The sequence below is a fragment of the Schizosaccharomyces osmophilus genome, chromosome 3, assembly GCF_027921745.1.
Source record: "Schizosaccharomyces osmophilus chromosome 3, complete sequence".
Classification (NCBI taxonomy): domain Eukaryota; kingdom Fungi; phylum Ascomycota; class Schizosaccharomycetes; order Schizosaccharomycetales; family Schizosaccharomycetaceae; genus Schizosaccharomyces; species Schizosaccharomyces osmophilus.
Genome location: NC_079240.1, coordinates 2,102,934 through 2,125,358, shown reverse-complemented (window position 1 = coordinate 2,125,358; position 22,425 = coordinate 2,102,934). Strand labels below are relative to the sequence as shown.

General features: G+C 37.4%; 13 protein-coding genes and 1 non-coding gene across 14 annotated transcripts; 9 read left to right on the top strand and 5 right to left on the bottom strand.

The window, feature by feature from the left end:
- Positions 1-100: 100 nt before the first annotated feature.
- SOMG_20287 lies at positions 101-172 on the bottom strand. The gene has a single exon. It is a non-coding gene; the product is annotated as a tRNA-Thr (tRNA).
- A 1,935-nt stretch (positions 173-2,107) lies between these two features.
- Positions 2,108-2,734, top strand: SOMG_04991 (DUF1773 family protein; the record flags this gene model as incomplete). The annotated part of the gene is made up of 1 exon (XM_056183766.1): positions 2,108-2,734. The coding sequence occupies one exon, from the start codon at positions 2,108-2,110 to the stop codon at positions 2,732-2,734; it is 627 nt and encodes a 208-aa protein (XP_056039836.1).
- A 932-nt stretch (positions 2,735-3,666) lies between these two features.
- Positions 3,667-6,159, top strand: apl4 (AP-1 adaptor complex gamma subunit Apl4; the record flags this gene model as incomplete). Its single annotated transcript, XM_056183765.1, has 1 exon — positions 3,667-6,159. The coding sequence occupies one exon, from the start codon at positions 3,667-3,669 to the stop codon at positions 6,157-6,159; it is 2,493 nt and encodes an 830-aa protein (XP_056039585.1).
- A 315-nt stretch (positions 6,160-6,474) lies between these two features.
- Positions 6,475-6,927, bottom strand: cwf18 (complexed with Cdc5 protein Cwf18; the record flags this gene model as incomplete). The annotated part of the gene is made up of 1 exon (XM_056183764.1): positions 6,475-6,927. One exon carries the CDS (start codon positions 6,925-6,927, stop codon positions 6,475-6,477), a length of 453 nt encoding a protein of 150 aa, XP_056038930.1.
- A 429-nt stretch (positions 6,928-7,356) lies between these two features.
- nsa2 (ribosome biogenesis protein Nsa2) lies at positions 7,357-8,324 on the top strand (the record flags this gene model as incomplete). The annotated part of the gene is made up of 3 exons (XM_056183763.1): positions 7,357-7,427; positions 7,484-7,603; positions 7,733-8,324. 3 exons carry the CDS (start codon positions 7,357-7,359, stop codon positions 8,322-8,324), a joined length of 783 nt encoding a protein of 260 aa, XP_056038883.1.
- Positions 8,325-8,823: 499 nt separating this feature from the next.
- rpp103 (ribosomal protein P1 Rpp103) lies at positions 8,824-9,269 on the bottom strand (the record flags this gene model as incomplete). The annotated part of the gene is made up of 2 exons (XM_056183762.1): positions 8,824-9,075; positions 9,201-9,269. The coding sequence occupies 2 exons, from the start codon at positions 9,267-9,269 to the stop codon at positions 8,824-8,826; spliced, it is 321 nt and encodes a 106-aa protein (XP_056038946.1).
- A 593-nt stretch (positions 9,270-9,862) lies between these two features.
- Positions 9,863-10,598, top strand: dhm1 (ankyrin repeat protein; the record flags this gene model as incomplete). Its single annotated transcript, XM_056183761.1, has 3 exons — positions 9,863-9,925; positions 9,992-10,070; positions 10,120-10,598. The coding sequence occupies 3 exons, from the start codon at positions 9,863-9,865 to the stop codon at positions 10,596-10,598; spliced, it is 621 nt and encodes a 206-aa protein (XP_056039096.1).
- Positions 10,599-11,055: 457 nt separating this feature from the next.
- puf6 (pumilio family RNA-binding protein Puf6) lies at positions 11,056-12,981 on the top strand (the record flags this gene model as incomplete). The annotated part of the gene is made up of 1 exon (XM_056183760.1): positions 11,056-12,981. The coding sequence occupies one exon, from the start codon at positions 11,056-11,058 to the stop codon at positions 12,979-12,981; it is 1,926 nt and encodes a 641-aa protein (XP_056039370.1).
- A 555-nt stretch (positions 12,982-13,536) lies between these two features.
- Positions 13,537-14,166, top strand: ade5 (phosphoribosylglycinamide formyltransferase; the record flags this gene model as incomplete). The annotated part of the gene is made up of 1 exon (XM_056183759.1): positions 13,537-14,166. One exon carries the CDS (start codon positions 13,537-13,539, stop codon positions 14,164-14,166), a length of 630 nt encoding a protein of 209 aa, XP_056038948.1.
- A 593-nt stretch (positions 14,167-14,759) lies between these two features.
- Positions 14,760-15,044, top strand: SOMG_04983 (Schizosaccharomyces specific protein; the record flags this gene model as incomplete). The annotated part of the gene is made up of 1 exon (XM_056183758.1): positions 14,760-15,044. One exon carries the CDS (start codon positions 14,760-14,762, stop codon positions 15,042-15,044), a length of 285 nt encoding a protein of 94 aa, XP_056039098.1.
- Positions 15,045-15,749: 705 nt separating this feature from the next.
- Positions 15,750-16,409, bottom strand: SOMG_04982 (uncharacterized protein; the record flags this gene model as incomplete). Its single annotated transcript, XM_056183757.1, has 3 exons — positions 15,750-15,802; positions 15,859-15,939; positions 15,998-16,409. The coding sequence occupies 3 exons, from the start codon at positions 16,407-16,409 to the stop codon at positions 15,750-15,752; spliced, it is 546 nt and encodes a 181-aa protein (XP_056039444.1).
- Positions 16,410-17,386: 977 nt separating this feature from the next.
- ham1 (nucleoside triphosphatase Ham1) lies at positions 17,387-18,437 on the bottom strand (the record flags this gene model as incomplete). The annotated part of the gene is made up of 7 exons (XM_056183756.1): positions 17,387-17,500; positions 17,551-17,720; positions 17,781-17,812; positions 17,881-17,954; positions 18,093-18,157; positions 18,207-18,308; positions 18,431-18,437. The coding sequence occupies 7 exons, from the start codon at positions 18,435-18,437 to the stop codon at positions 17,387-17,389; spliced, it is 564 nt and encodes a 187-aa protein (XP_056038951.1).
- Positions 18,438-18,776: 339 nt separating this feature from the next.
- pop5 (RNase P and RNase MRP subunit Pop5) lies at positions 18,777-19,199 on the top strand (the record flags this gene model as incomplete). Its single annotated transcript, XM_056183755.1, has 1 exon — positions 18,777-19,199. One exon carries the CDS (start codon positions 18,777-18,779, stop codon positions 19,197-19,199), a length of 423 nt encoding a protein of 140 aa, XP_056038949.1.
- A 1,705-nt stretch (positions 19,200-20,904) lies between these two features.
- yop1 (ER membrane protein DP1/Yop1) lies at positions 20,905-21,681 on the top strand (the record flags this gene model as incomplete). Its single annotated transcript, XM_056183754.1, has 3 exons — positions 20,905-20,955; positions 21,123-21,405; positions 21,467-21,681. The coding sequence occupies 3 exons, from the start codon at positions 20,905-20,907 to the stop codon at positions 21,679-21,681; spliced, it is 549 nt and encodes a 182-aa protein (XP_056039173.1).
- Positions 21,682-22,425: the final 744 nt, after the last annotated feature.

The window sequence follows — 22,425 nt, the reverse complement described above, 5'->3', positions numbered from 1 at the left end:
GTAGGGAAGAGAAATCAAGCCTTTTAAAAAGAATAGACAAAAAACTGAATAGATATGACCTTCATCAAAAGAAAGGTTGGAATTAATTCATAAAAATGATTGCTCCAGCAGTGACTCGAACACTGGGCCTCTTGCTTACTAGGCAAGCGCTCTACCACTGAGCTACAAGAGCTTGATCTGTCGAGAATGTTGATCACAATTATATGTATACCATATAAGAAATTTGTTGTTAACTGGTTTAATAAGAAGAACAGTTTGATGGTAAATTCTTTGACTAATCTTTCCCTTCTCGAAAAAGGAAAGTTTTTTTGAAGGGATGCATACGGAACTAAAATGGCATCTGCTGTTGGCAAAGTAAGCTGTATCTTACCAACTAGCGCTATGAACCATTCATTAGGTAGAAAAAGAACCCTTGAGCGAGGGAAATGCAAAATGATGAAGGATCTTGCTTTGTCTAGTGAAATGAAATATGACAAGGAAAGTATACGATGATGTATTTTGTATTTCATTACAGGCTAATTTTAGTCCAAGGAAGCTTCAAACATATTTCTGCTCATCGCACTATACACTTTGAGGAATTTTTGTTCAATATGGAATAACAGCTCAAGAGGGAGAAACATCCATTTTAAAAAAACTGACATATTTATTATACTTGTCCAAAGCGTCTCTCATGGAAAATATAATTTTTTTCTTATTTTTTAGAAAAGGCCTTCTTTTCTTGTTTGTAAATAAACAAACTGAAATCAAGGATTTGTTACTTTGTGACTTTTAATTGCGTAAGCGATGCGTTTCTTTCTGGTAGAGCAACATGTTTTTTGTTATTTTCCTTCCAATTGGACTGAATGGTTTTATTTTGATTCGAAATGAGTATCTAAGTTATTTTATTTTTTCTATTTTCTATTTGGTATTCGTGTCGGTTACGAGCTCGTCTGTGAAAGAAACACGATTGCTGAACTCTGTTACGCGACATGAAACGTTTCAAAAAAGTAAACAATTAGATTCAGGTGACTCTCCTGTATGCAATTATCCTACTGCTTGGAATATCGTGGATGAAAAAGTGCTTCCTCTAGAAACAGCATCGTTGAAACAAACACGTCAATTGGATTCCTTTTAAAGAAAGAACATCTTTTCTTGCCTTTTTTCGTAGCTTCCCAGAAAAGGTCTGTACAGCTCACTTTCCTGACGATGACTTAGTTGTTCCATACGTTTTTAATTGTCCATCATCAACAGCAGTTTCTTTATTGCCTATATGTACAAGCTCTTATCAAAGTGCTTTGAAATATTTTGTCCAAGGTCGACTGTTCAGCTGAAAGCATTGGTTCGTCTATGATTCCGAAATGTCAGATACGAATGGATGCACTGAGTTAACCAAGGATAAATGTGAAGGGTTGCAAAGAAATCCTTCTATTCAGAATTGACTTTTTCTGATTTGTTTACACTCCGAATTATTCACTTACATAATTCGAAAGAATTAGAATAATTTATTTACTATGGATCGAATTCTAGGTTCTATTTAGGCTGTTTGTTTACGAATCGAAAATGAAATTAGGTCGATAACATGAAGTATGGATGACAATGAATGGCGGTCATGATTTCCAAAGTTAGCTTGCTAAAGAATTTAAACAAGAAAACAAAAAAAAAATCTTACGTTGAAAAATGGATCAACCTAAAAAATTAGTCGTAAAGATGTAATTTTGCCTTGGTCTCTTTAGGCATATTGCTTGTTTCCTTGTTAGTTTGAAATCACTACCAAAGTGCGAGTTGTCCCCAAAACGAACTATTCCTATCTCAAGAGTTTGCCAGATGAACTAACCAACATGTTCAACTACATCTTTACCAGTATAACCAGAGACGTTACTGAAGATATTTTCTAACTAACTTCATTCTACTGTATTAACAAGTGAGGCCATTCATAATTGGATTCCAACTTACAATAATATTATACATTACCGATTATTTTGCCTCGACGATTTAAAGCTACAAACAAAAAAAATATATAATACTACTCGAATCCAAACAAACACCAGTTCCATCGTCATCTGTCTACTTCCAACCAACTACAAGAGGATGCTTACGGTAGCAGTTCATTCAACTGAAATTCTTTAAAATGGAAGAAATAGCAGAATTGTTTGCAAATGATTATAACATTCCGCCACCAGCACAAGAAAACTCTGCAGAAGTAAATAGATTTTTGGGGGCTTTTGCAATTGAAATGGAAAACAAAGATGGACGAATGGAAATACAGACTCCTGAATATAAACGAAATGAACTTGAGAAATTTCATAGGATTTGCAATTTTGCAAGACAATTGAATGAAAGAGAAGAACAAGCTCCAAACCAACCTCCACATTGGTTTCAAAGTTGGTTGAACGACCCAAATGCTATGACGGCAAAAGTTGATAGACTAGAGGGAAGACTTGACAGATTGGAAATGAAATTTGACCGATTGGAGATGAATTTTTCAAGATCACAAAACATTCAGCGAAGATCCATGGGATGTTCAGCCAATATTATTCCATTTTTACATGGTGACCAACCTGATGATGATTTGCCTGGCATTACCTCGGTTGAAGATATAGATCGCTTGACTAGAGACCAATGCACTCGATATCTTGATGGATACGAAATTCCTTACAACTACAATGAAACCATTCGATTGAAAGAACGGCTTCGTGATGCAGTTGGTTTAATTTCCCCGTATGATATAACGTTTTGTTTTTCTGGATTCCAATGAACATAAAATTCGTATACAATTACGCACACACACGCAAGCATATATTTACAAGTCGTGAAACGGATGTATAGCATATTGAAATCAAAAGTATTCAAGTTCTTCCTTTTTACATACATAGATACACTAATCCCAGCACGGCTGTGCGTAATAGTTTTGATCACTGAACTATCAAGATGGAAACATCGAGCCAAATCAGTAGAGCATATTGTGATTGCCTTTCGTTATATATATATATATATATATTATATGCTACTCCTGTGTTCTTCATTGAACTTTATTTCGTTAATGACAGCCCTTTCTTTACTATATTTAACAAACCATAGGCAGGTCCATCATCAAAAGTAAGAAGCGATCAGCTTATAAGTTTTCTTTTGAAAAGCCAACGCAGAAATAGGCCTGCATCACCCCGGAATTTCATGTCTTTTTCAACCGTTCTACTAACTATTCTCCTCTGCTGCATTAGACGGGAACCACCATGTTTTCGCATCGACATTTTTGTAGACAAAGTAGTCGTAGTAAACTAAATCCTTATATTCTGCATCCCTCTCTTTAATTGCTCATACATTATAACGTCCGATGCCACGACCTATTCGATCATTGATCTTGTGAATAGGATTTAAGATCAATGTGAAATTCAGGTGCTCTTTGTTTCACAATTGATGAATTTACTACTCAATCAATGGTTTGTTTACATCGACTCTCTGTCTATTATTCTGCGGTAACATACAGTAAATTTCATAATAGTATTCTATCAGTATACAACACGAATTGACCTACTGGTAACTACTACACTATATAAATACTCCAACGTAGTGCGTTATTTTGGAATTCTTCGAATCAACAAACGCGACAGAACGAAACCTGTCGTTTGCCAAAACATTGGGGAGTTGTGATCTTTGAGGAATTTCATAGAATTGATTTGGGCTTGAAAAATGTCAAGTTTGAAGACGTTTATTAAAGCCGTGCGCGCGTCGAAGACGACGGCGGAAGAAAACAGTGCAATTCGTAAAGAATCGGCACAGATACGTAAAAACATTCGCCAAGGATCAGCGGATACGCGAATGCGGAGGAGAAATGTTGCAAAGTTATTGTATTTGTATTTGTTAGGAGAACCGACTCATTTTGGACAAATCGAATGCTTAAAATTGCTTTCAAGTGCCCAGTTTATGGACAAACGATTAGGATACTTGGGTGCTATGCTATTGCTAGACGAAAATCAAGAAGTTTTAACCTTGCTTACGAATTCCCTTCAACAAGATTTACAATCACCCAACAAATTCATCGTTAGTCTTGCATTGTCGGCTTTTGGCAACATCGCCAGTCCTGAATTGGCTCGTGATCTTTCAAACATTATCTCCAAGCTTTGTGCCAGTTCACATAATTATGTCAGCAAGAAAGCCCTTCTGTGTGCTTTACGTGTGGTACAAAAGGAACCAGAGTTGGCTGAACTGTATCTTTTGGATGCTGAAAAGCTTCTTCATTCCAAAAGTCACGGTGTACTAATGTCCGATATTTCACTTGTGATGGGATTATGTAGAATCCATCCCGATCTCATTCCCCGTTTTGCTGAGCATACTGATGGCCTCATTCACCGTCTCCGTCAACTTTCTTCCAATACCTATTCATCTGAACTCAATATCGGCAATGTTTCTGACCCCTTTTTGCAAATAAAAATACTCCAAATATTATCCGTATTCGCACAACACGATGCTTCCGTCAATGATCGCATCAGTGATATATTGGCTCAAGTTTGCAGTAACACAGACTCTTCCCGAAACGCTGGAAATGCAATCCTCTATCAAGCAGTCCGCACCATCTTAGATGTCGATTCGGATAGCAGCCTTCGTGTTTTGGGCGTTAACATTCTCGCAAAATTTTTAGGAAATCGTGATAACAACACCCGGTACGTCGCGCTCAATATGTTGAAGCGTGTCGTAAATACAGAGGAAAACGCTGTTCAACGTCATCGTTCTACTATTCTTTCGTGCCTTTACGACGTTGACATCTCTATTCAAGCTCGCGCTTTAGAACTTTCTACTTTCCTTGTGAATGAAACCAACGTCCGATTTATGGTTCGTGAACTTTTAACGTATTTAGATACCGTATCAGATGATATGCGCTCAAGAACTGCCCAGTATATCACCGAGGTTACAAATGCTTTTGCCCCAAACAAAAGATGGCATTTTGATACACTTTTACGTGTATTTAAAAGTGCAGGTAATTTCCTATCCGAGACTGCTTTATCAACATTTCTTCGATTGATTGCTAGTGCTCCAGACCTCCACGAGTACGCTATTTTCAAACTTTATGCTGCATTGAAAGATGACATTTCCCAAGAGGCCTTAATCATGGCCTCCTTGTGGGTCATTGGTGAGTATGGTCAATATTTATTATCTCCTTCCATGAATTTTGACGATGATACTTTGCCAAAAAGCATATCTGAAGACGATATTTTGGACCTAGTTGAGGAGGTATTGATAGGGACCAACTTCACGCAAGCTACTGTCATTCAGTATGGGCTAAATACTTTGATTAAACTTAGCACTCGTTTTCAGTCTTCTTCTTCATTATCCAAAATACAAAGGCTAATCGAGTTTTATGGCAAGCATAGAAACACTGAAGTCCAACAGCGCTCAGTTGAGTACCAACATGTTATTGAAGATCCTTCCTTAGACAGAACTGTGATGCAATCCATACCCGCACCTTCTCCGCCAGCACGAATTACTCCTTACCAAAACGCTGAACAAAAACTGAACGCATCTAAAAAACCGGTGAAAGAAACTGAAGAAACTAACGACCTCTTAGACCTTATTGGTTTAGGAGGTGCTTCTCAGGCAGAAACCCTTATCAATGAAACTCCATCTGCTAATACCACTGCAGCTTACGATCTTGCAAATATAACTTCGGTACCGAAAAAGAGTCAAGTTGATGATATTTTAGGGCTATTTAGCACGCCTGCACCTGCAGCAGAACCGGCAGCTAACACTTTAGCCAACAGCTTTGCCTCGTTGGACATGAGTGGCTCTAATCATTCGCAGACAGCCTCTACTCCTCCTCAAAGTAAGCAATACGAACCTCTCCTTGTATATGATAAGCACGATGTTACATTGTCGTTGTATCCTTCAAGAGACGAAGCTACAAAAACTGCTATCATAGAAGCAAGGTTCAAGAATAAAAGCATAGTATCAAGAGTTGAAAAAGTGCATCTTGAAATAGCAGTCCCAAAATCTCAAAAACTACGACTTCAACCTCTTCGATCGACAAGTATGGATCCTGGGATGGAAACTTCTCAGACTATGCGAATTCAAGGACCTAAAGATACCCAGGTCAAGTTGAGGTTGCGGATATCCGTAACTAGAGAAGGCGAAGCTGGAATTCTAGATCAAATTGACTATGGCAAATTACCTTCGGATCTTTTAAGTTAGATAACTCGTTATTTATGGTTTGCAAATGCGTCTCTATTGTCTTTTGCGGTTTCAATGATCCATGAACTTTTTAATGGCTAATGAATATATCTACTTGTCTATAATGGTATCCGCATGAGGCAATGGATTGGAATTAATAAACTTTTACTTTTGAGTATGCTTAGGAAACAACCTAATCACAATCAACGGTTATGAACTTTTGTATGGATCATTATTTATAGAAGCATAAAAAAATGAACATAATGAAATAACTAAAAGAAATACCAAAATGTGAACATAAAAGTTGGGACAATTGTATCAAGGATAACAGAATCTCTAAGTTGTACGTTCTTGTTCTTGTTGCTGTTGCTTTTTCTTTTCTCTATCGGCGATCGTTTGTCGGACATAGTATGCTCGAGCATTTTGGTTTTTTGGCTCCAAAATAGCCATCCTCTCTTTTAAGTCTCTTTCCAAATCCCAAGTAGGCTTCTTTGGCCTTAACGTAGTCAAGTCTAACTCTTCCTCAGGTATGCTTTCTTGCTCTCGAATTCTTCGTTTTGTTTCGTTTTCGATGTCCTTTGATATAGTTTCGACTGTAACGTCTGCTCTCGGGGGCTCAACAAATCCCATACGAGGAGCCTGTGCTTCTGGATCATAATTACGGTGTTTTATCAATTCCTCTTTTCTTTCCGTATCTGGAGCTTCTTTAGTTGCTTGTGATTCTTTAATTTTTCGCAACTCGCGCAACCGCTGTTTTCTCAATTCTGCCGATTCATCCAACGAAGACATTTCCTTATGATCTCCTATTCCAATTAATACAAAAAAAAAAGTTCTTTAGCAAGGATGAATCAAAATTTCATAAAGGCTCCGCTTCAGCGTTTTTAAACAACGTCCGGGTTGTGCTGAGAAATAATCTGTTGTTCGTTTCTAAACAGAAGAATGCCAATGCGTCCACTTCTATAAGTAATACCAATGGAAAAGTACTATATAACAAACCTTTCTTTTCTATTTCTACCAGCCAACTGTAATTTCCAAAGAAAGCTACTTCCCTTTAGTGTTCAGTACAAAGCGGTTTAGGGATATGCAGGAAGGTGTTAATGGCTTATACCGATATACTACGCATAATAACGACTGCGAAAATACTCAGTAAATATCTCACAGAAACAGTAAGAGGCAAACTGGTGGAAAAAACTTGTCTTCTACCAAGTCAAATATAGCATGCCTCAAAACGAGTATATTGAGGAATCAATTCGTAAGCATGGTCGTCGTTTCGATCATGAAGAGAGAAGGTAACTAGAAAAAGAAATTGGCTAAAGAGTTGTTGGTTCTAACGCGTAATGTTTAGTCGTAAAAAATCAGCTCGTGAAGCTCACGATGCAAGCCTTTATTCCCAAAAGGTTCGTGGTTTGAAGGCCAAGCTACACCAAAATAAGAGACGTAAAGAAAAGATTCAAATGAAGAAGACGTATGTGATGACTTTGACTCAGCGAATGGATAGATACCGCTAGACAGGTGGGTGATAAAATATGCCACCTCAGTGACTCTATCTATCATCATGAATTTTATTGAAAGGCTACTAACTAATAATATTTAGTATGAAGGAGCATGAAGAGCGTAATACCACTCAACGCGGTTCTGAAGCTCCTGCACCCGGTGCTGTTCCTACCTATTTGCTTGATCGTGAACAGGAATCGCAAGCGAAGATGCTCTCTAGTGCCGTTAAGCAAAAGCGTAAGGAAAAGGCTGCCAAATATTCTGTTCCTTTGCCCCAGGTCCGTGGTGTTCCTGAGGACGAAATGTTCAAGGTGATTAAGACCGGTAAAAGTAAGGATAAGTCGTGGAAGCGTATGATTACGAAAGCTACTTTTGTTGGTGATGGCTTCACCCGTCGTCCCGTTAAATATGAGCGTTTCATTCGTCCTATGGCTCTTCGTCAAAAGAAAGCCAATGTTACGCATAAGGAACTCGGTGTCACAATGCAATTACCCATTATTGGTGTGAAGAAGAACCCCCAAAACCCTACATACACCCAGTTGGGTGTTCTCACCAAGGGTACCATCATGGAGGTCAATGTTAGTGAACTCGGATTGGTAACTTCTGGTGGTAAAGTTGTTTGGGGTAAATATGCACAAATTACCAACAATCCTGAAATGGATGGTTGTGTAAATGCTCTTCTTTTAACTTAAATATGTATATCTTTTGGGAGTCATGCGCTCTCTGCATAGGAAGCGTTTAATGTTATGGCGTCTTGTACTAGAATTTTTGAAAGTTTGTTTAGTATTCTTGGGATTTACGTTCAACTCATTTGGGATCCTTAAAATTTTATTTAAGCTGGTACTTACTACTAGCTAGTTTCTGGTGTATGGTATGGTTAATAATATGAGTACATGTATCTCGTGGTCTCTGACTCGTGAAAATTGAATGTTCGTTGTCTGTCACAAAACTTGAAACAATGATAAAAATAAAGAGTGAATATGATTCTTTTCATGACAAATGAAACGTTGCTTTTTTAGGATTATGAAGCAGTTGCCAATGAACAGTTACATATGAACTACCATTCTAAAAAACAGGTATAAAATGAAACAAAAAAGAAACTACAGGAAATCAAACAAACGTACGAAGACACAAAAATGAATGGAAGGTACTTTAATTAATACAAGACTAAAAAATCGTATATTTTTGGGTTTAGTCGAACAAACCGAAGCCCATGTCTTCGTCAGATTCTTCCTCAGCCTTGGGTTCCTCCTTCTTCTCTTCAGCAGGAGCTTCACCAGCGGCGGCAGGAGCACCAGCGACAGGGGCAGCAGCAGCACCGGAGCCAATGTTTAAGAGAAGTTCCTTAAGGTCTTTGCCTTCAAGGGCCTTAGCAAAGATGCTAGCCCAAATGGGTTCAACTTCAACATTACCAGCCTTAGTCAAAGACAAAAGCTTGTCGGACTAAGTACTTGTTAGTATATTTCTTCTACATTTTTACCAAGTGGACAAGCTTCCTTCAGTAACGGATAGCACAGTATTTCTACTGAATGATTTGGAGGTAAGGTTCACTTGATAGTTCAACATACGGTGATTTCAATTCCCTCGTCGGCCAAAATGAGAGCAGCGTAACTGGTAGCGAGTTCAGAGGCAGACATTTTAATTGCCTTTTCGTGTTTTGTTGTGAAGAAGGATGTTTGAAAGGGCTAGTCAATCTCGTGCAAAATTGATTTGACCCAAATTTTATGTGACTGTTGAAATTGACTTTCTCATTACATATCGTTCGAGTGTGCTAATTGAAATGTAAACAAAAGACTTGAATTGTCTAAAAAAAGTCTTTTTGATGAATTCGGTGATCTGTCAAACGTTTTCTTTAAGTTGTTAATGGGTTACATAAAAGCGAAAATGGTTCATACGGGTCTGGCTTGATGAAGTACCAAAAGGAAAAGTTGATGAAGCCAATTATGGAAAGTCTAAGCACAAAACAATAAAAAAAAAAAAAAGAGATGATCAATTACAAAGAAGAATCAAAGTTGAATAGTCCTTATCAATTGAAAGGGAAAAATTCAATTCATGTCGGAAACTCCAAACGTAATAATTATTCGAAGAATATCGATCCTTGGAACAAACTGTTGTATTTATTTATTATTTATTTCATATATATTGTCAATGCTTTCCGGATTCTGCTCTGAACTGGTAATTATTCTATTCAACATAAAAGCGATCCTTTCAAAACTTACCAATTACCAATATGGCGACAATCAGTCCAAATATATGGATTGCTGCTTCTGACGGCAACGCGGAAATTGTATTGGTAAGAAGTCTGCTTAATCCTTAAAAAAAGAAGTTTGCTTTTGAAGTTATCTTGCTTACACAACAGAAACATTTACAAAACGGAGTATCTCCAAATCAACCCGATGAAAATGGATATACTGCTATGCATGCAGCTGCATCTTACGGTAAGTTCTTTTTTTTTTTTTTTTTTGACTTTGTATACTAAATGTTCAGGCCATCGCGATTTACTAGAAATCCTCGTCGAACATGGGGGAGATGCTAATGTTAATGATCAGGACGGAGAGACGCCCTTGTTTGTTTGCGAAAAGATAGAAGTTGCTCAAGATTTAATTGAAAAATATAAAGCGGATGCTTGTGCTAAAAACAACGATGGCTTGATTGCCGCGCAAGTTGTTGAAGAAAATGGGGAGTTTCCCGAGCTGGCCTCCTACCTTTACACGTTTAGTGATTTAGAACCTAATAATGGCAATATGCCCAAGGATACGAAGTTAGAGTATGCCCAGTACTTAAGTCCTCAGGAAATGGATGAGGCTGCTGGACAGCCTTTGCTTGATCAAAATCGGAAAGCAGAAATAGACCGAATCCTGGCACTTAGAGAAAGCGGCGTCAACATTGATGATCAATTACGTGAAGTACTTCAAGGAGCTTTTTCTGAACATTTTGAAAGGAATGTTCGATCTCGCGAACAATAGACGATGCTTGAGTAAATCTATAGCTGGTCTCTAAAAAGAACGATTGGTTGATTTTTCTTAGTCTTTTATTCTTTTCTTTTTTTTATGCTTTAATATCATGCAGTTTGACATTTCCTGTCATCCTGACTTGTTTCAAAGTAACGTTCTCATCAATGGGCCCAACCAAGCAAATGCCTACTCTATAAAGTCTTCCTTCACAGTTATTTCAACAGTGTACGGCAATTACTACTTAATGATTTCTTGTGTAGAAAGCAAAATCTGATATACGCAGTTGTGGCATTTTCAACTTTATTCCTGTCTGAAATTAAAAAATACTTATTATTTTTATTTAAAAATTAAAAAAATTACTACTGAGTTTGGAGATGGCATTGAAATTAACGGAGCAATGATCAGGTCGGCAAATTTCCTCCTCTACCAACACCAGCCTTTTTCATCTTTTTGAAAACCTTTGAAAAACATGGCTATTGGAAAGAGAAAAGCAAATACCGGATTGAAAAATGGAAATAAAACAGATAATAAACGATCGAAACCTGCTGATTCAGTTGAATTGAAGGTTAAATCCAAGAAGCAAGCAGTTGCTTCTCCAGAAGAATCTCCCTCGGAATCCGGCTCCCCCATTTCTTCCGATTCTGAAATCGATGAAGATAATAATGTTGCTGAAGAAAGTGAGGGCGAGGGAGGAGATGAATTCACTGGTTTTGAAGATGAAGACGAGCTAGATAACGAAGAAGAGGACGGAGAAGAAAAGTCCGAGGAAAGCAAGAAAAAATCTAAAGATGCTCATGCTAACCAAAAGAAGCTACAAAAGGACCGTAAAGCTTCAAAACCCTTTGCTGATGTTAGCACGAAGGCTAAAACCTTATGGGATAAACTTCGTCAAAAAGGATCAATAAAGGCCGATGAACGCAAAACGTTAGTATCTGAACTTTTTGACATGATCAAGTCAAACGTAAAGCAGATAGTATTCAAGCATGATATGTCCCGTGTTATCCAAACATGTGTCAAGTATGGTTCTAAACAGCAACGCGAAATCATTGCTAGTGAACTTAGTGGTAGCTTTGTTGAACTATGCAAGAGCCCTTACGGAAAATACCTCGCAGTTAAGCTTTTCAAGTATGGAACTCCAAAAATGAAAGAAGGAGCTCTAGGAGAATTGTATGGACATGTTACGAAATTGATTAGACACCGAGAAGCTGCCTATGTTGTTGAAGACATTTTCCGTGAATATACCAATCTACAACAACAAACTGCCTTAATTTGCGAGTTTTATGGACCAGAATTTCAAGTTTTTAAGGAAAGAACGCAGGATATGCACATAGACAAGATTTTGCAAGAACACCCTGAGAAGCGTGCAAGCGTCATGAATAACTTATGGAAAACCATTGAGGGCTCAATTGCCAAAGGCTCGATTGGTTTCACAATGGTTCATAGAGCCATGTTAGAGTTTATCCAACATGCTAGCTCAAACGAAGCAAAGGACCTATTGTTAGCTACGAAGGAGCAAATCTACGAGTTTGTGCATACAAGAGATGGTTCACAAGTTGCTATGAAGCTATTCGCCATTGCAAATGCTAAGGACCGTAAGGCCATGCTAAAAGTGTTACGTCCCTATTTTGTAGAAACGGCTAAAGACTCATATGGTCATTTAGTTTTAGTCACCGCTCTAGACTGTACTGATGATACTATTATGACTGGAAAGTTGCTCCAAGCAGAATTTGAAAACGAACTTATCAAGTTATCTGTACATAAATTTTCCCGCAGAGTTTTGTTGTACGTACTAGTTGGCTGGGAAGATGCTCGATACTTCAGTAAAGAGAACCGCACAATGCTAGCTTCTTTAGAACCGCTTAAAGCCGCCACCTCGAAAAAGGATCCAGCTGTGCGTAGAAATGAGTTAAAGGCCGCTATCGGACCTATGTTATTAAATGTGATTAGTAATGCTGCCGGCGAGTTGTTGGCTGAATCTTTGAGCTCTCAAGTGGTTGTTGATACTTTATTGACCGTGCCTGGCGATAAAGAATCTGCAGTCAATGCGGTTTTAAGAGCATTTGAAGGAAACCCCGCTGATGAAACGCATTTGGTACACCAAATTCACTGTTCTCGTGCCTTGAAAACCCTTGTTCAGAACGGACATTGGAATGGAACAGAAAAGCGTGTCGTGAAGTCAGAAGAAGAATTAGGTGTAGCTGAAGGCTTGAAAGATGTAATCAGTGAACACTTGGTAGAGTGGGCTACTGGAGATGGAGCATTCGTCGTTCTTGCTGTTTTGGAAACGTTGGATGAAAAAGAAAGAAAGAAGTTTTTGGACCAGCTGAAGAAGCATCAAAAGACATTGAAGAAGTCAGAATTTCGTGGAACACAAAAACTTTTGGAAATGCTTTGATAATTTTGAAAAATAGTTATGTGGGATTAACCGGGTAAAAATATTATCTATTGGATTTTAGGAATATTAAAGTGGATTTTCTGCTGATGAACTTGAAAAGCTAAAACATTGTCAAGTAGTAACCTAATATGATATGGTGGATGAAACAAGTGGAATTAAAGAACAGATGAATTTGGAGGCTGAAAAAATTTTATCTGATTGCTATGGTATCGATTAAAACTAAAATGGAAAAAAGAAAAGAGTTTTTGGAAATGAGTTAAAAGGCATGAAGTGAGATTATATGCAAAACTCTTGAAACGGGTGTTTAAGGCTACTTGGGAATTTATTGAATCTAAAGAATGTCAAGTCCACAAGGAGTAGTGAAACCTGATCATCAACAGAATTCTGGAATATTTTTTTCAAAGTCTGTTTGAAGTATTAAAGAGGCTTAAGGGGTAATTGCAATGTTTTAATACGATTTTGTCTGTAAACTAATAAGGAAAGTAAACGTTTGGACCTTGGATGGAATCTCTGAAGATAAGAGATTTACTTAACGACTACCAGCTACCTCCTACAATGGTTGCATCCTTAGTTGTATTAATTTCTGGTTCAGGATCGAATCTTCAGTCAATAATTGATGCTACACAAAATGGAATTTTAAAAGGAGAAGCTATTGTCAGTCATGTGCTGTCTAATCGCAAAAATGCGTATGGACTAGAACGGGCATCAAAAGTCGGAATTCCAACGTCAGTGCATCCTTTACTTCCTTATAAAAAAGAATACGGGAATGATCTTGGTCGGAATAAGTACGACACGGATTTGGCAGAGAGAATTATCGCTTTGAAGCCTTCATTGGTTGTCTGTGCAGGTTGGATGCACATTTTGTCTCCCGAGGTTCTAGGCCCATTAGAAAGACGAAACATTGGAATCATAAATCTTCATCCTGCTCTTCCTGGTGCCTTTAACGGGATCCATGCGATTGAGCGAGCTTTCGAAGCTGCCCAACAAGGAAAAATAACAAAAACAGGGGCTATGGTACACTGGGTCGTTACGGAGGTAGATGGAGGAAAACCCATTTTGATTCAGGAAATTCCTATAGAATCTTCAGACACCGTTGAAACCCTAGAAGACAAGATTCACGGTGTGGAACATAAAATTCTCGTTGAAGCCATCCATAATATCATTTCTACGACTAGCGATACCTAATCTCCTACCCTATAATTCCCTGAACTCGCTTACGAGATAGAAGATCAATGGTTTAAGAAAACGTCTATAAATATAATTATAAAACTGATTGGCCTTAAAGTCTATTCCTACAAATAACATGAAAGCAAAATAAAACGAGAGATATATAACTTGCTACTTTATTACAGGAATCGTTTGAACCTTCATGTCATTAAACTTGTTATTAGCGGAAGAAAGAAGGGTCTCAAATATGGTCGTTTCCAGAAGGTACTTAGTAAATTCAACCATTCTTATTGTATCGTTTACATAACAAGGATATCATGTCAAGAATGCGATGGACAAATGCTGAAACAGCGAAGTGTTAATATCTACGTCACGCCGATTTAGGATTTTGCCTCTTTTTGAGACTTCAAAAAAGGATTGCGAACGAAGGCTCAGAGGCGCTAATTCGCAATGAATGGATTGATGACACTTGGCCATTGACGAAGGCGACAAGCGAAATCGTAAAGTATCATGACGTTGAAGTGGGAATTGAATCTAGAGGTATATATACTCTCTCCGATGGAGCAGGTGTGTTTGTATTGTCAGCATTAATAATTTTTCTCCTTACCTAAATGTCAAACGAAAACGAACACCTAGGAAACGAGAACCAGTTCCTTAGTCCTGGGAAGCAAGTACCTCCTCGAGGAGCATCCAGGAGATTGAATCGTCGATTGTCAGTAGCGCAAGAGGATCAAGGACGTTTAAATAGAGATTTTAACAGTTTGACTCCTGAAGTGGATTTTAATCAGGAGAAATGGGAAGATGAAACTACACGTCCTAAAGCTGATTCTCCATTTAATTTTGGTCAATCTACTAATGATAAAGGGAGCGATGCAACGACAGACCTCAATTTTTGATGGAGACTTCAATCTAGTTTTCTGCCCCAGGCAATTATTGCTCTATACGGTGAAAAAGATACAGCAAGTGTGATAACTTAATAACGAAACTACGCTTTCTACGACTTGGATGTACAAGTTGTTAGAAATAAAAAGATACGTCTCTCATTTCCCTTGTTTTATGGTAGAAAACGACATTTAATGATTACGAAATGAATGTGCTTTAGGTCGAGGAATCCTCATTATCCCAGAGATATACTAGATTGAAATGGGTATATATGGTTTGAGCGAATAAGTTCTTCAAGTGCTTTCATATATTTTAGTGTTTTAATAATTGGCAAGTTTAGGAAATATGTACATTGCAATCATATCTTAATTCTAGTACAACTTTAATCGAAACAGGCGTGCGGTATTAGCTGTACAAATTGTGTTTCATCATCAATAGTTGCTATATTGGGTCAAAGAATACATTTCCGTACATTTCCGTGAATTCAAAAGGCATCAAGTTCAATGGTATATAGTGATAACTGTTTATTTCAAATAAAGTGAACTCAGATGTGCGTGAATGCACTTAGCAAAGAAGCGGGTCCTAGCAGCGCGATAGAGTATGGCAAAATGGATATAAGATTTGAACGAAGGCTATTTTAAATGACAATTGTTTTCTTCGCCCACGAGGAGGAAGACAAGATTTGATATTGACGTTAGAAGTATATTGGGTTTTGGATATTATCGAGCCAAAGTCATATACGGTCGTAGTCCACAATAAGTTTGCAAGAAATCTATTCAAGAACAATTAGTTTCTATAATTCAATCATGCTCACGTGAAATCTCTTACATCTGTGTGTTTTATAGAGAAGTCGATTTCGACTTAGCTCTTCTGCTTCCAGTATTTCGACGTAAGAAACCAATAGACCCCCTATATAAAGAGATATTCGTTAGTAAATGCATCTTGTATAAAAATAGAACTCGCTTACAAAGAATTGCTATATACAAGCCAAGTAAAACAATGCCGCAAGAAAAAAACTCAAGTCGCCCGGACGTCATATAACGTATGAAAAGCTTTTCTTTGAATCGAAACATGTGGTAAATATCAGCAAAGCTGACAATCATCAAAGTGAAAATCCCGCCCGTTACGAAAAAATGGATCCAGGCCAGAATGGACTTTGAAGTGGAATTAGAATTGGTTGTTGGGGGCTGTATTTCGTGTCCAGATGTGGATGAAAATGAGCTCTGTCTTTCGCTTCTTTCTTTGTACTTTTCTTGTGGCGGAGCTTCTGTATTCGGCGAAGGTACTGGAGACCCAAAGGTACTTTCCATGGCATCTGCAAGGTCGATCCAGTCAAGATTATCAATCGAGCTTCGTAAAGAAGACCTAGAGGCATACATAACAAATGTTTAAAATAGCAAACAGAATGAGAAAGATGCGATAAGAACACCACAAAAGTTTAAGGAAATCGAGTCGCCGAATCAATTGGATTGACAATGTATATAAACCTATGTTCTTAATTGAAAAGCGACGATTTGGTATTTAACAAACCGACGTTTGTCAGTTTTCCATGAAATCAAATATGATCATCTTCGGTGAACGTATTTATGACTTCAATAAGAAAAGACAAGTCTTTTTGGCCATCAAAATACCTGGGATTTTTAATTCCAATGATACCATCAGGGTAGGGCTATCAATGTTGTTGAGCTTGAACCATGTCGTTACGAATTCAGTTGAACGTAAGATGCAATAAATTATTGTTGCCCACAGAAAATACCAAGATCGTTTTTATACCAAATATAGAATAAGCTCCGAAATCGGTTGAAATGTGAAAGCGATGTTTCCACTGGAAACTTATCTTGCAAACCGAATTTCTTTGGAATAAACTTGGCGAGTATCAATTCATAAAGAAAACGAAAAAAAAAGCAAAGCTAAGCAACTATGTTAGCGGATAAGATTATCCTATTCTTTGGTAGCAACAAAAGGATATAGTGCAATTGGAAATTTCAAGTTCTGGTACTTGCAACGACACCGACGAAGTAATACCATAGTAGGAAGAGAGCGCAGTTTAATTGTATATCAAAAGTAGGACGCATCAACTAATAGCTGTACCTGGAGTGTAAAACTGTGAAGTAAGAATAGTGCGAAAACGTATACTTGCTTTTTTGCCTATATCTTTACGTTCAAAGTAGTTAAGTCTGGAAGACTGAAGTCTCTAATGCACGCAATTTCTTAATAGCAAGCTGAAAAAGTTAATTCATTGCAAAAACAGCCCGTTCTTGTACGGGTAACCAAAAAGTTTCTATAATAATTCTAAAACAAAAGTCTGCTTTCCGTTGAAAATAAAAAGGAGTTTTTGAAATCCTTTAGAAGCCCATTAGAACTGGGACTGTAAGAAGTCACGGAGCTTCATAGCAGCAAGGAAACGATGGCTACAGGCATTTCTTTCATCGTCATCCATCTCTGCATAAGTCTTTTCATGACCATTGGGCTAAACACAACTGGTCAGCTAAATTTGTTTTTCATGGCTTGAATACATACCTGGAAAATCGCATTCCAACCAAAACCCTTATCACCTCGAGGAGCGACAACTTCACCGTGTAAGATACCATCAAACATGTGGATAGGCTTTCCGGGTCCTTCGGTATAGCCAAAGGTACAGCCAGCTTTGGCTTCTTTGGTAGAAAAGCCATCCAACATATGATACAGGCCTGCATGGTATTAGTATTAGCATATATAGAAAGTAACATAGTTCTTGCAAAGTAACTTACCATCACAGCCAATGCTGTTCAAAAACCATTTACTGTAAACAAGTTAATACAAAAGCCAAATATTTTATATTCATATAGTTCTCTCTTTTTTGGTACGTACATATAAGGCCCAGGAAGGTCGTTCATAGCGTTGTAAGAAAGCCATGTATCTTCTGTCAATACAGGACCTTGAACCTAAGGAAAGGGTGTTAACTCCAAATCATTTGGGTCTGAGATTTCACAAATTCATCGCAAAAACAATGAAGGAAGGAAAGAGATAATAGAATCATTGTCTGAAAACTTGGAACCCAGGCAAAGTCATCTTCTACTTACGATTTCAGCAGCAGCCTTGCACTTTTCTGTAACTATATCTTGGAGACTTCCCTGTATTTCAGGCACTAACACAATGGTTACATTCCGAATCTTAAATATACGAACCACGCATACAATCATAACTGTGATTTTTGATTTCAAACTCGCTGCCAAGAATGCTGGTAACATCAGCAAGCTTGTGTTTGTTTCCAGTTACAAACAAAATAGATCTTGGAGCTGAATTATAGAAAACTGTTAGAAGAATTTCAAGATTTTGTAAGACAATGACGCTCAAGGATTTTTCACGAATGGTTCCTTCTGAAGAAAAACCCACCGCCTAAAAACTCATAAAAACATACCAGGCATGATGATTCAAATGAAAATCTGATGGAAATTTTATTTTCTAAACCGAAACGCTGGAAGAAGCCGGCAACGTGGATGAAGATGCTTTGGTTTTGGACAGAAGAAAAATGAAAGAACGATTCCAGGGATATGCAAAGAAGAGAAAATGAAGCTATTCAATCAAAGAATTCACTAAAACAATTTCTAAAAAAATAGTCAGGTGTATTTTTTCAAGCGATATCAGATTCTCCTTGCATGAACCATGCTCCATAACTAGAGCACTTAACTTCAAAATTTGACATTAGCCTTCCTCGTATTCGTTTGTAACGCCTTTTTTACACAATAAGAAAAAGAAGGAGCCCAATGGTACGTTTCAAATCTCGATATCTATTGTTTGAAGTACTGTATCCACAAGACAAACAATTTCACGAATTTTCAACGATTCCTTCAGATAATGCCATCACTTCGTCGGGTTTATCTAAATTATTAAGAAATACAATAGCAGAAAACTTTGGAGACGTTGGAATTGGCAAGGTGGCATCGAGCTTGTCAGTAAAATACTTTTCACCTTCGACTTCTACAGGAATTCTACGGGTTTCAAGGCAGCATTTTCGACTAGCATGGGCTGCTTTGTGCTTTTTAAGAGAACTCAATGGCAAGCCAGTTGTAATTCGTGTTGTACGTGTCTCTGGAACAATAAAAAAGGCAGAGTTAGCTGCTATTGATAGAAATGCTACAGAAGTCCGTCAACTTTCTAGTCTAAACGACGTTGTTCAAACTGTCTAATTACAATGGGCACTTGTTGACATTTTGGTTGTAAAACTATTGTTTCTAGTGTTTGGCAAGTGTGTTGAAACAGCTTTATGGAAAAGCAAGGTTTTTAATTTAATATTTTTTTATTTTTTTTTTTAAAAAAGGAAGTTTACATCCTTTCTAAAGTGGATTTTTACCTCTCTCAATTCAGAAATCCGAGACTATGAATTTTCCTTTTGTTTATTTGTTTACGTGTGAAAAAAAATTGAATCCAATCTAGAAGCAGTCACAAACTTATATATATATATGGAAACAATCTTTACAAGCTGAAACCAGCTAGGTAATAGACACAAAAATTATTTTGTTTATGAAAGGTAAGAAATACTTTGTACAGCGAAATGTAAATGTTTGCTTCAGAGGATGCAAGAAATATACCCAAATTGTATAGCAAGGTTTACGGGGTAGCCGTTTTGGTTGCCTTCTTGCAGTGATAACAGTTTTGTCATAGTTACACTGATGGAGCATCTATCGCTTTTTTAATTTTTTAATTTTTTACTAATTGAATCAGATTTACGAATGTGTACAGAAATAGGATTCTGAAGTTAGAAAACAATAATTATCATTTTGAACAGTGAACACGACGGAGCGTTGTGGATTTGTAATCCATACGCTTCTATTTGTGTAGTTTGTATGTAAAAGGGGTATGAAAGTAATTGTCATTGATTCTTTTGTTTGTAATGTGTATCGTAGGTAGGAAATGGGTGATGAAAAGGGTTCGCAATTGGGTAGAAGAGAAGAGTTGCAGCGTTGTGTTTGTTAAGGAGAAATGTCCTGAGCATGTTTCTGCATAGCCAATGTTTCCAATGGAATAACTGGTTTATCAGCTGTGTAGTTTGATTTACGATAAATGCAATAATCTTTAATATTTTGTTTCTTTTTCCTTAATTGAATAATGAAGATTTCAACATTTGCTCGGTCATTTGGCGTTGGTTACTTCGTTGTTACTGTCTGGGTAACAGGCTGAAAAGGAAAAGAAAAAGAAAGAATGCTGTAAAACAAGGGTATGTAGGAAGAGGGTTATGAAAAGACTTACTTCCTTAATGAGCTATTTTTCTCTTTTTATCTAAAGTTTGGTGTAATAGTGCTTAAATGAGCGAAAGCTCATCGAGGATAGCCGGTTTGGTTACAGAAGAATGGGAGATGTAAATAGCTTTCTTCCAACCTTGATTTGCAGAAAGAATTGCAGGTGAGAAGCCTATACTGTGATATAGTCAAACGACCCAAGGAAAAACACAAACAGCCAGAATGTTATGGGCTTTGTTTACCGACAAAAGCAACCACATCCTCAACTTGCTTCTCAAAACAAACAAACAATTCCAACAACAACTTGAGAGAAAAAGTTAACTAATTATAAAATTTTAAAACTAAAGAATCACTACAAAACTCGTTTCTAATGTTTCACGAGAAAGAAATCAAAAGCACTGGCCTGAAAAACTTGCATTTGGAATTAGAGATGCCCAACGATACATCAAATGTTCAAATAAAGTACGATAGCAGACTCCACAAAATTCCGCTATTTAGCTCATCATGACGTTGAGCCGTGTCTAGTCAGAGATTCTTTTATATGGTATCCCTAACATTTACCAACCACTTTAGTAAAAGAAATCCTTTAGTTTTTCCAAGAGAAGACTGAGTTTTTTTGTGTTTGAAACAAAAGGCTTCTTATAAAAGTATCAATATGTCTATGCAGGTTCGCGTAAAGCAACAAATGGAGGATTTGGACCAAAGAGTAAGTGGCTTGTATGCTTAGAGAACCCCATCAAATTTGGAATCAAGACGCTTTTCGAGTATGATGGATACTTAGAAATCTCGAATTTGGGTTAGTTTTCAACGAGAAGCGGTTCCGGGGTTCTGCCTTGTCGTTAGTAGATGTGAAAAACTAATGCAGATTTGTAGTTGAGCTCCTTTCCTCAACTTAATAAGCTAGAAAAAACTGTTGGTGTCAGCAAGCTTTACGTCGTTTTAGGCTTAGCTGGTGTTTACTTTTTATTTTTGATTTTAAACATGGGTGGCCCTATCTTGACAAATCTCTTGGCCTTTGGTATGCCAGCTTTCTTCAGTATTCATGCCATTGAAACCACAAACAAGTCTGATGACACTCAGTGGCTCACCTACTATTTGATCACTTCTTTCATGAACGTTATTGAATACTGGTCCAATTTGATTCTTTACTATGTCCGTAAGTAAAATAGCCGAGTGGATGTTTCTTGAATGACTCATATACTAACGTGCTCGATTAGCTTTCTACTGGCTCATTAAGGCTGTCTTCCTCTTATGGTTGGCTTTGCCCAAGTTCAATGGTGCTGCCATTGTCTACAACTATGTAATTCGTCCTTACATTACTCCTCACGTTCTTCGTATGTGCAAGCAAGCTTCTCATGCCAATACCTCCCACACTACTGGCGCCGCTCCCTATGCCAAGACCACTTCTACCGACATCCCCCACAACCTTTAAATGGCTGTCGTGAAGGATGCTAGTCGTGTACGAATCGGCATACAAAGATTTCATTTCCGGTAGTTTTGGAAATACGTAATCTAGTTACTTTATTCTTTTTTATGGAATTTTTATCCCCTAGTTTGTTTGCTTTAAGATGTAAATACCAATTGAAAGCATATGGACTATTGGGATGTGGACGACATGTTTTCAACCGTTGGTCCTTATAACTATACATAAAATATAAATTAGAAACTACGAACCCTTCTCCAATGATAATATTCATTTCTTCGCTTGCAACAGAGATATTTGGCATGAGGAAAACTTTCGCAAAGTACCAGCTTGACCCATGTCTAAGGGTTTTCTTTCCAAACAACACCATTTTGAAGAAGAGTTAGAGAGTTTAATGTTTGTAAATTTTATGAAAAGTAAATGAAGGTTTTAAAGAGAAACCAAACCACCTGCAGTCACCCATAGTGTGTATCTCTACAAAGTTATGGAAACTTTGTCATTTCATAGTGAAATAGTGAAATGCGTTAGAAACTGAAAGTTTATATAAGATAATACCCCAGGATTACACAATTTACTTTTGTGTATTTTACGGATAGCACTAAGTAACGTTACTGTTTGGTCTCACACCATGGATGTTTCTCGCTATTACTCGAAACTTCTAGTATTTCGTCACTTTCTATATATTAGGTACAAAAATACTGCCTTATTCCATTCATTTTATCCTCTGCATACAACCCGCAAGTGTTACAAGGA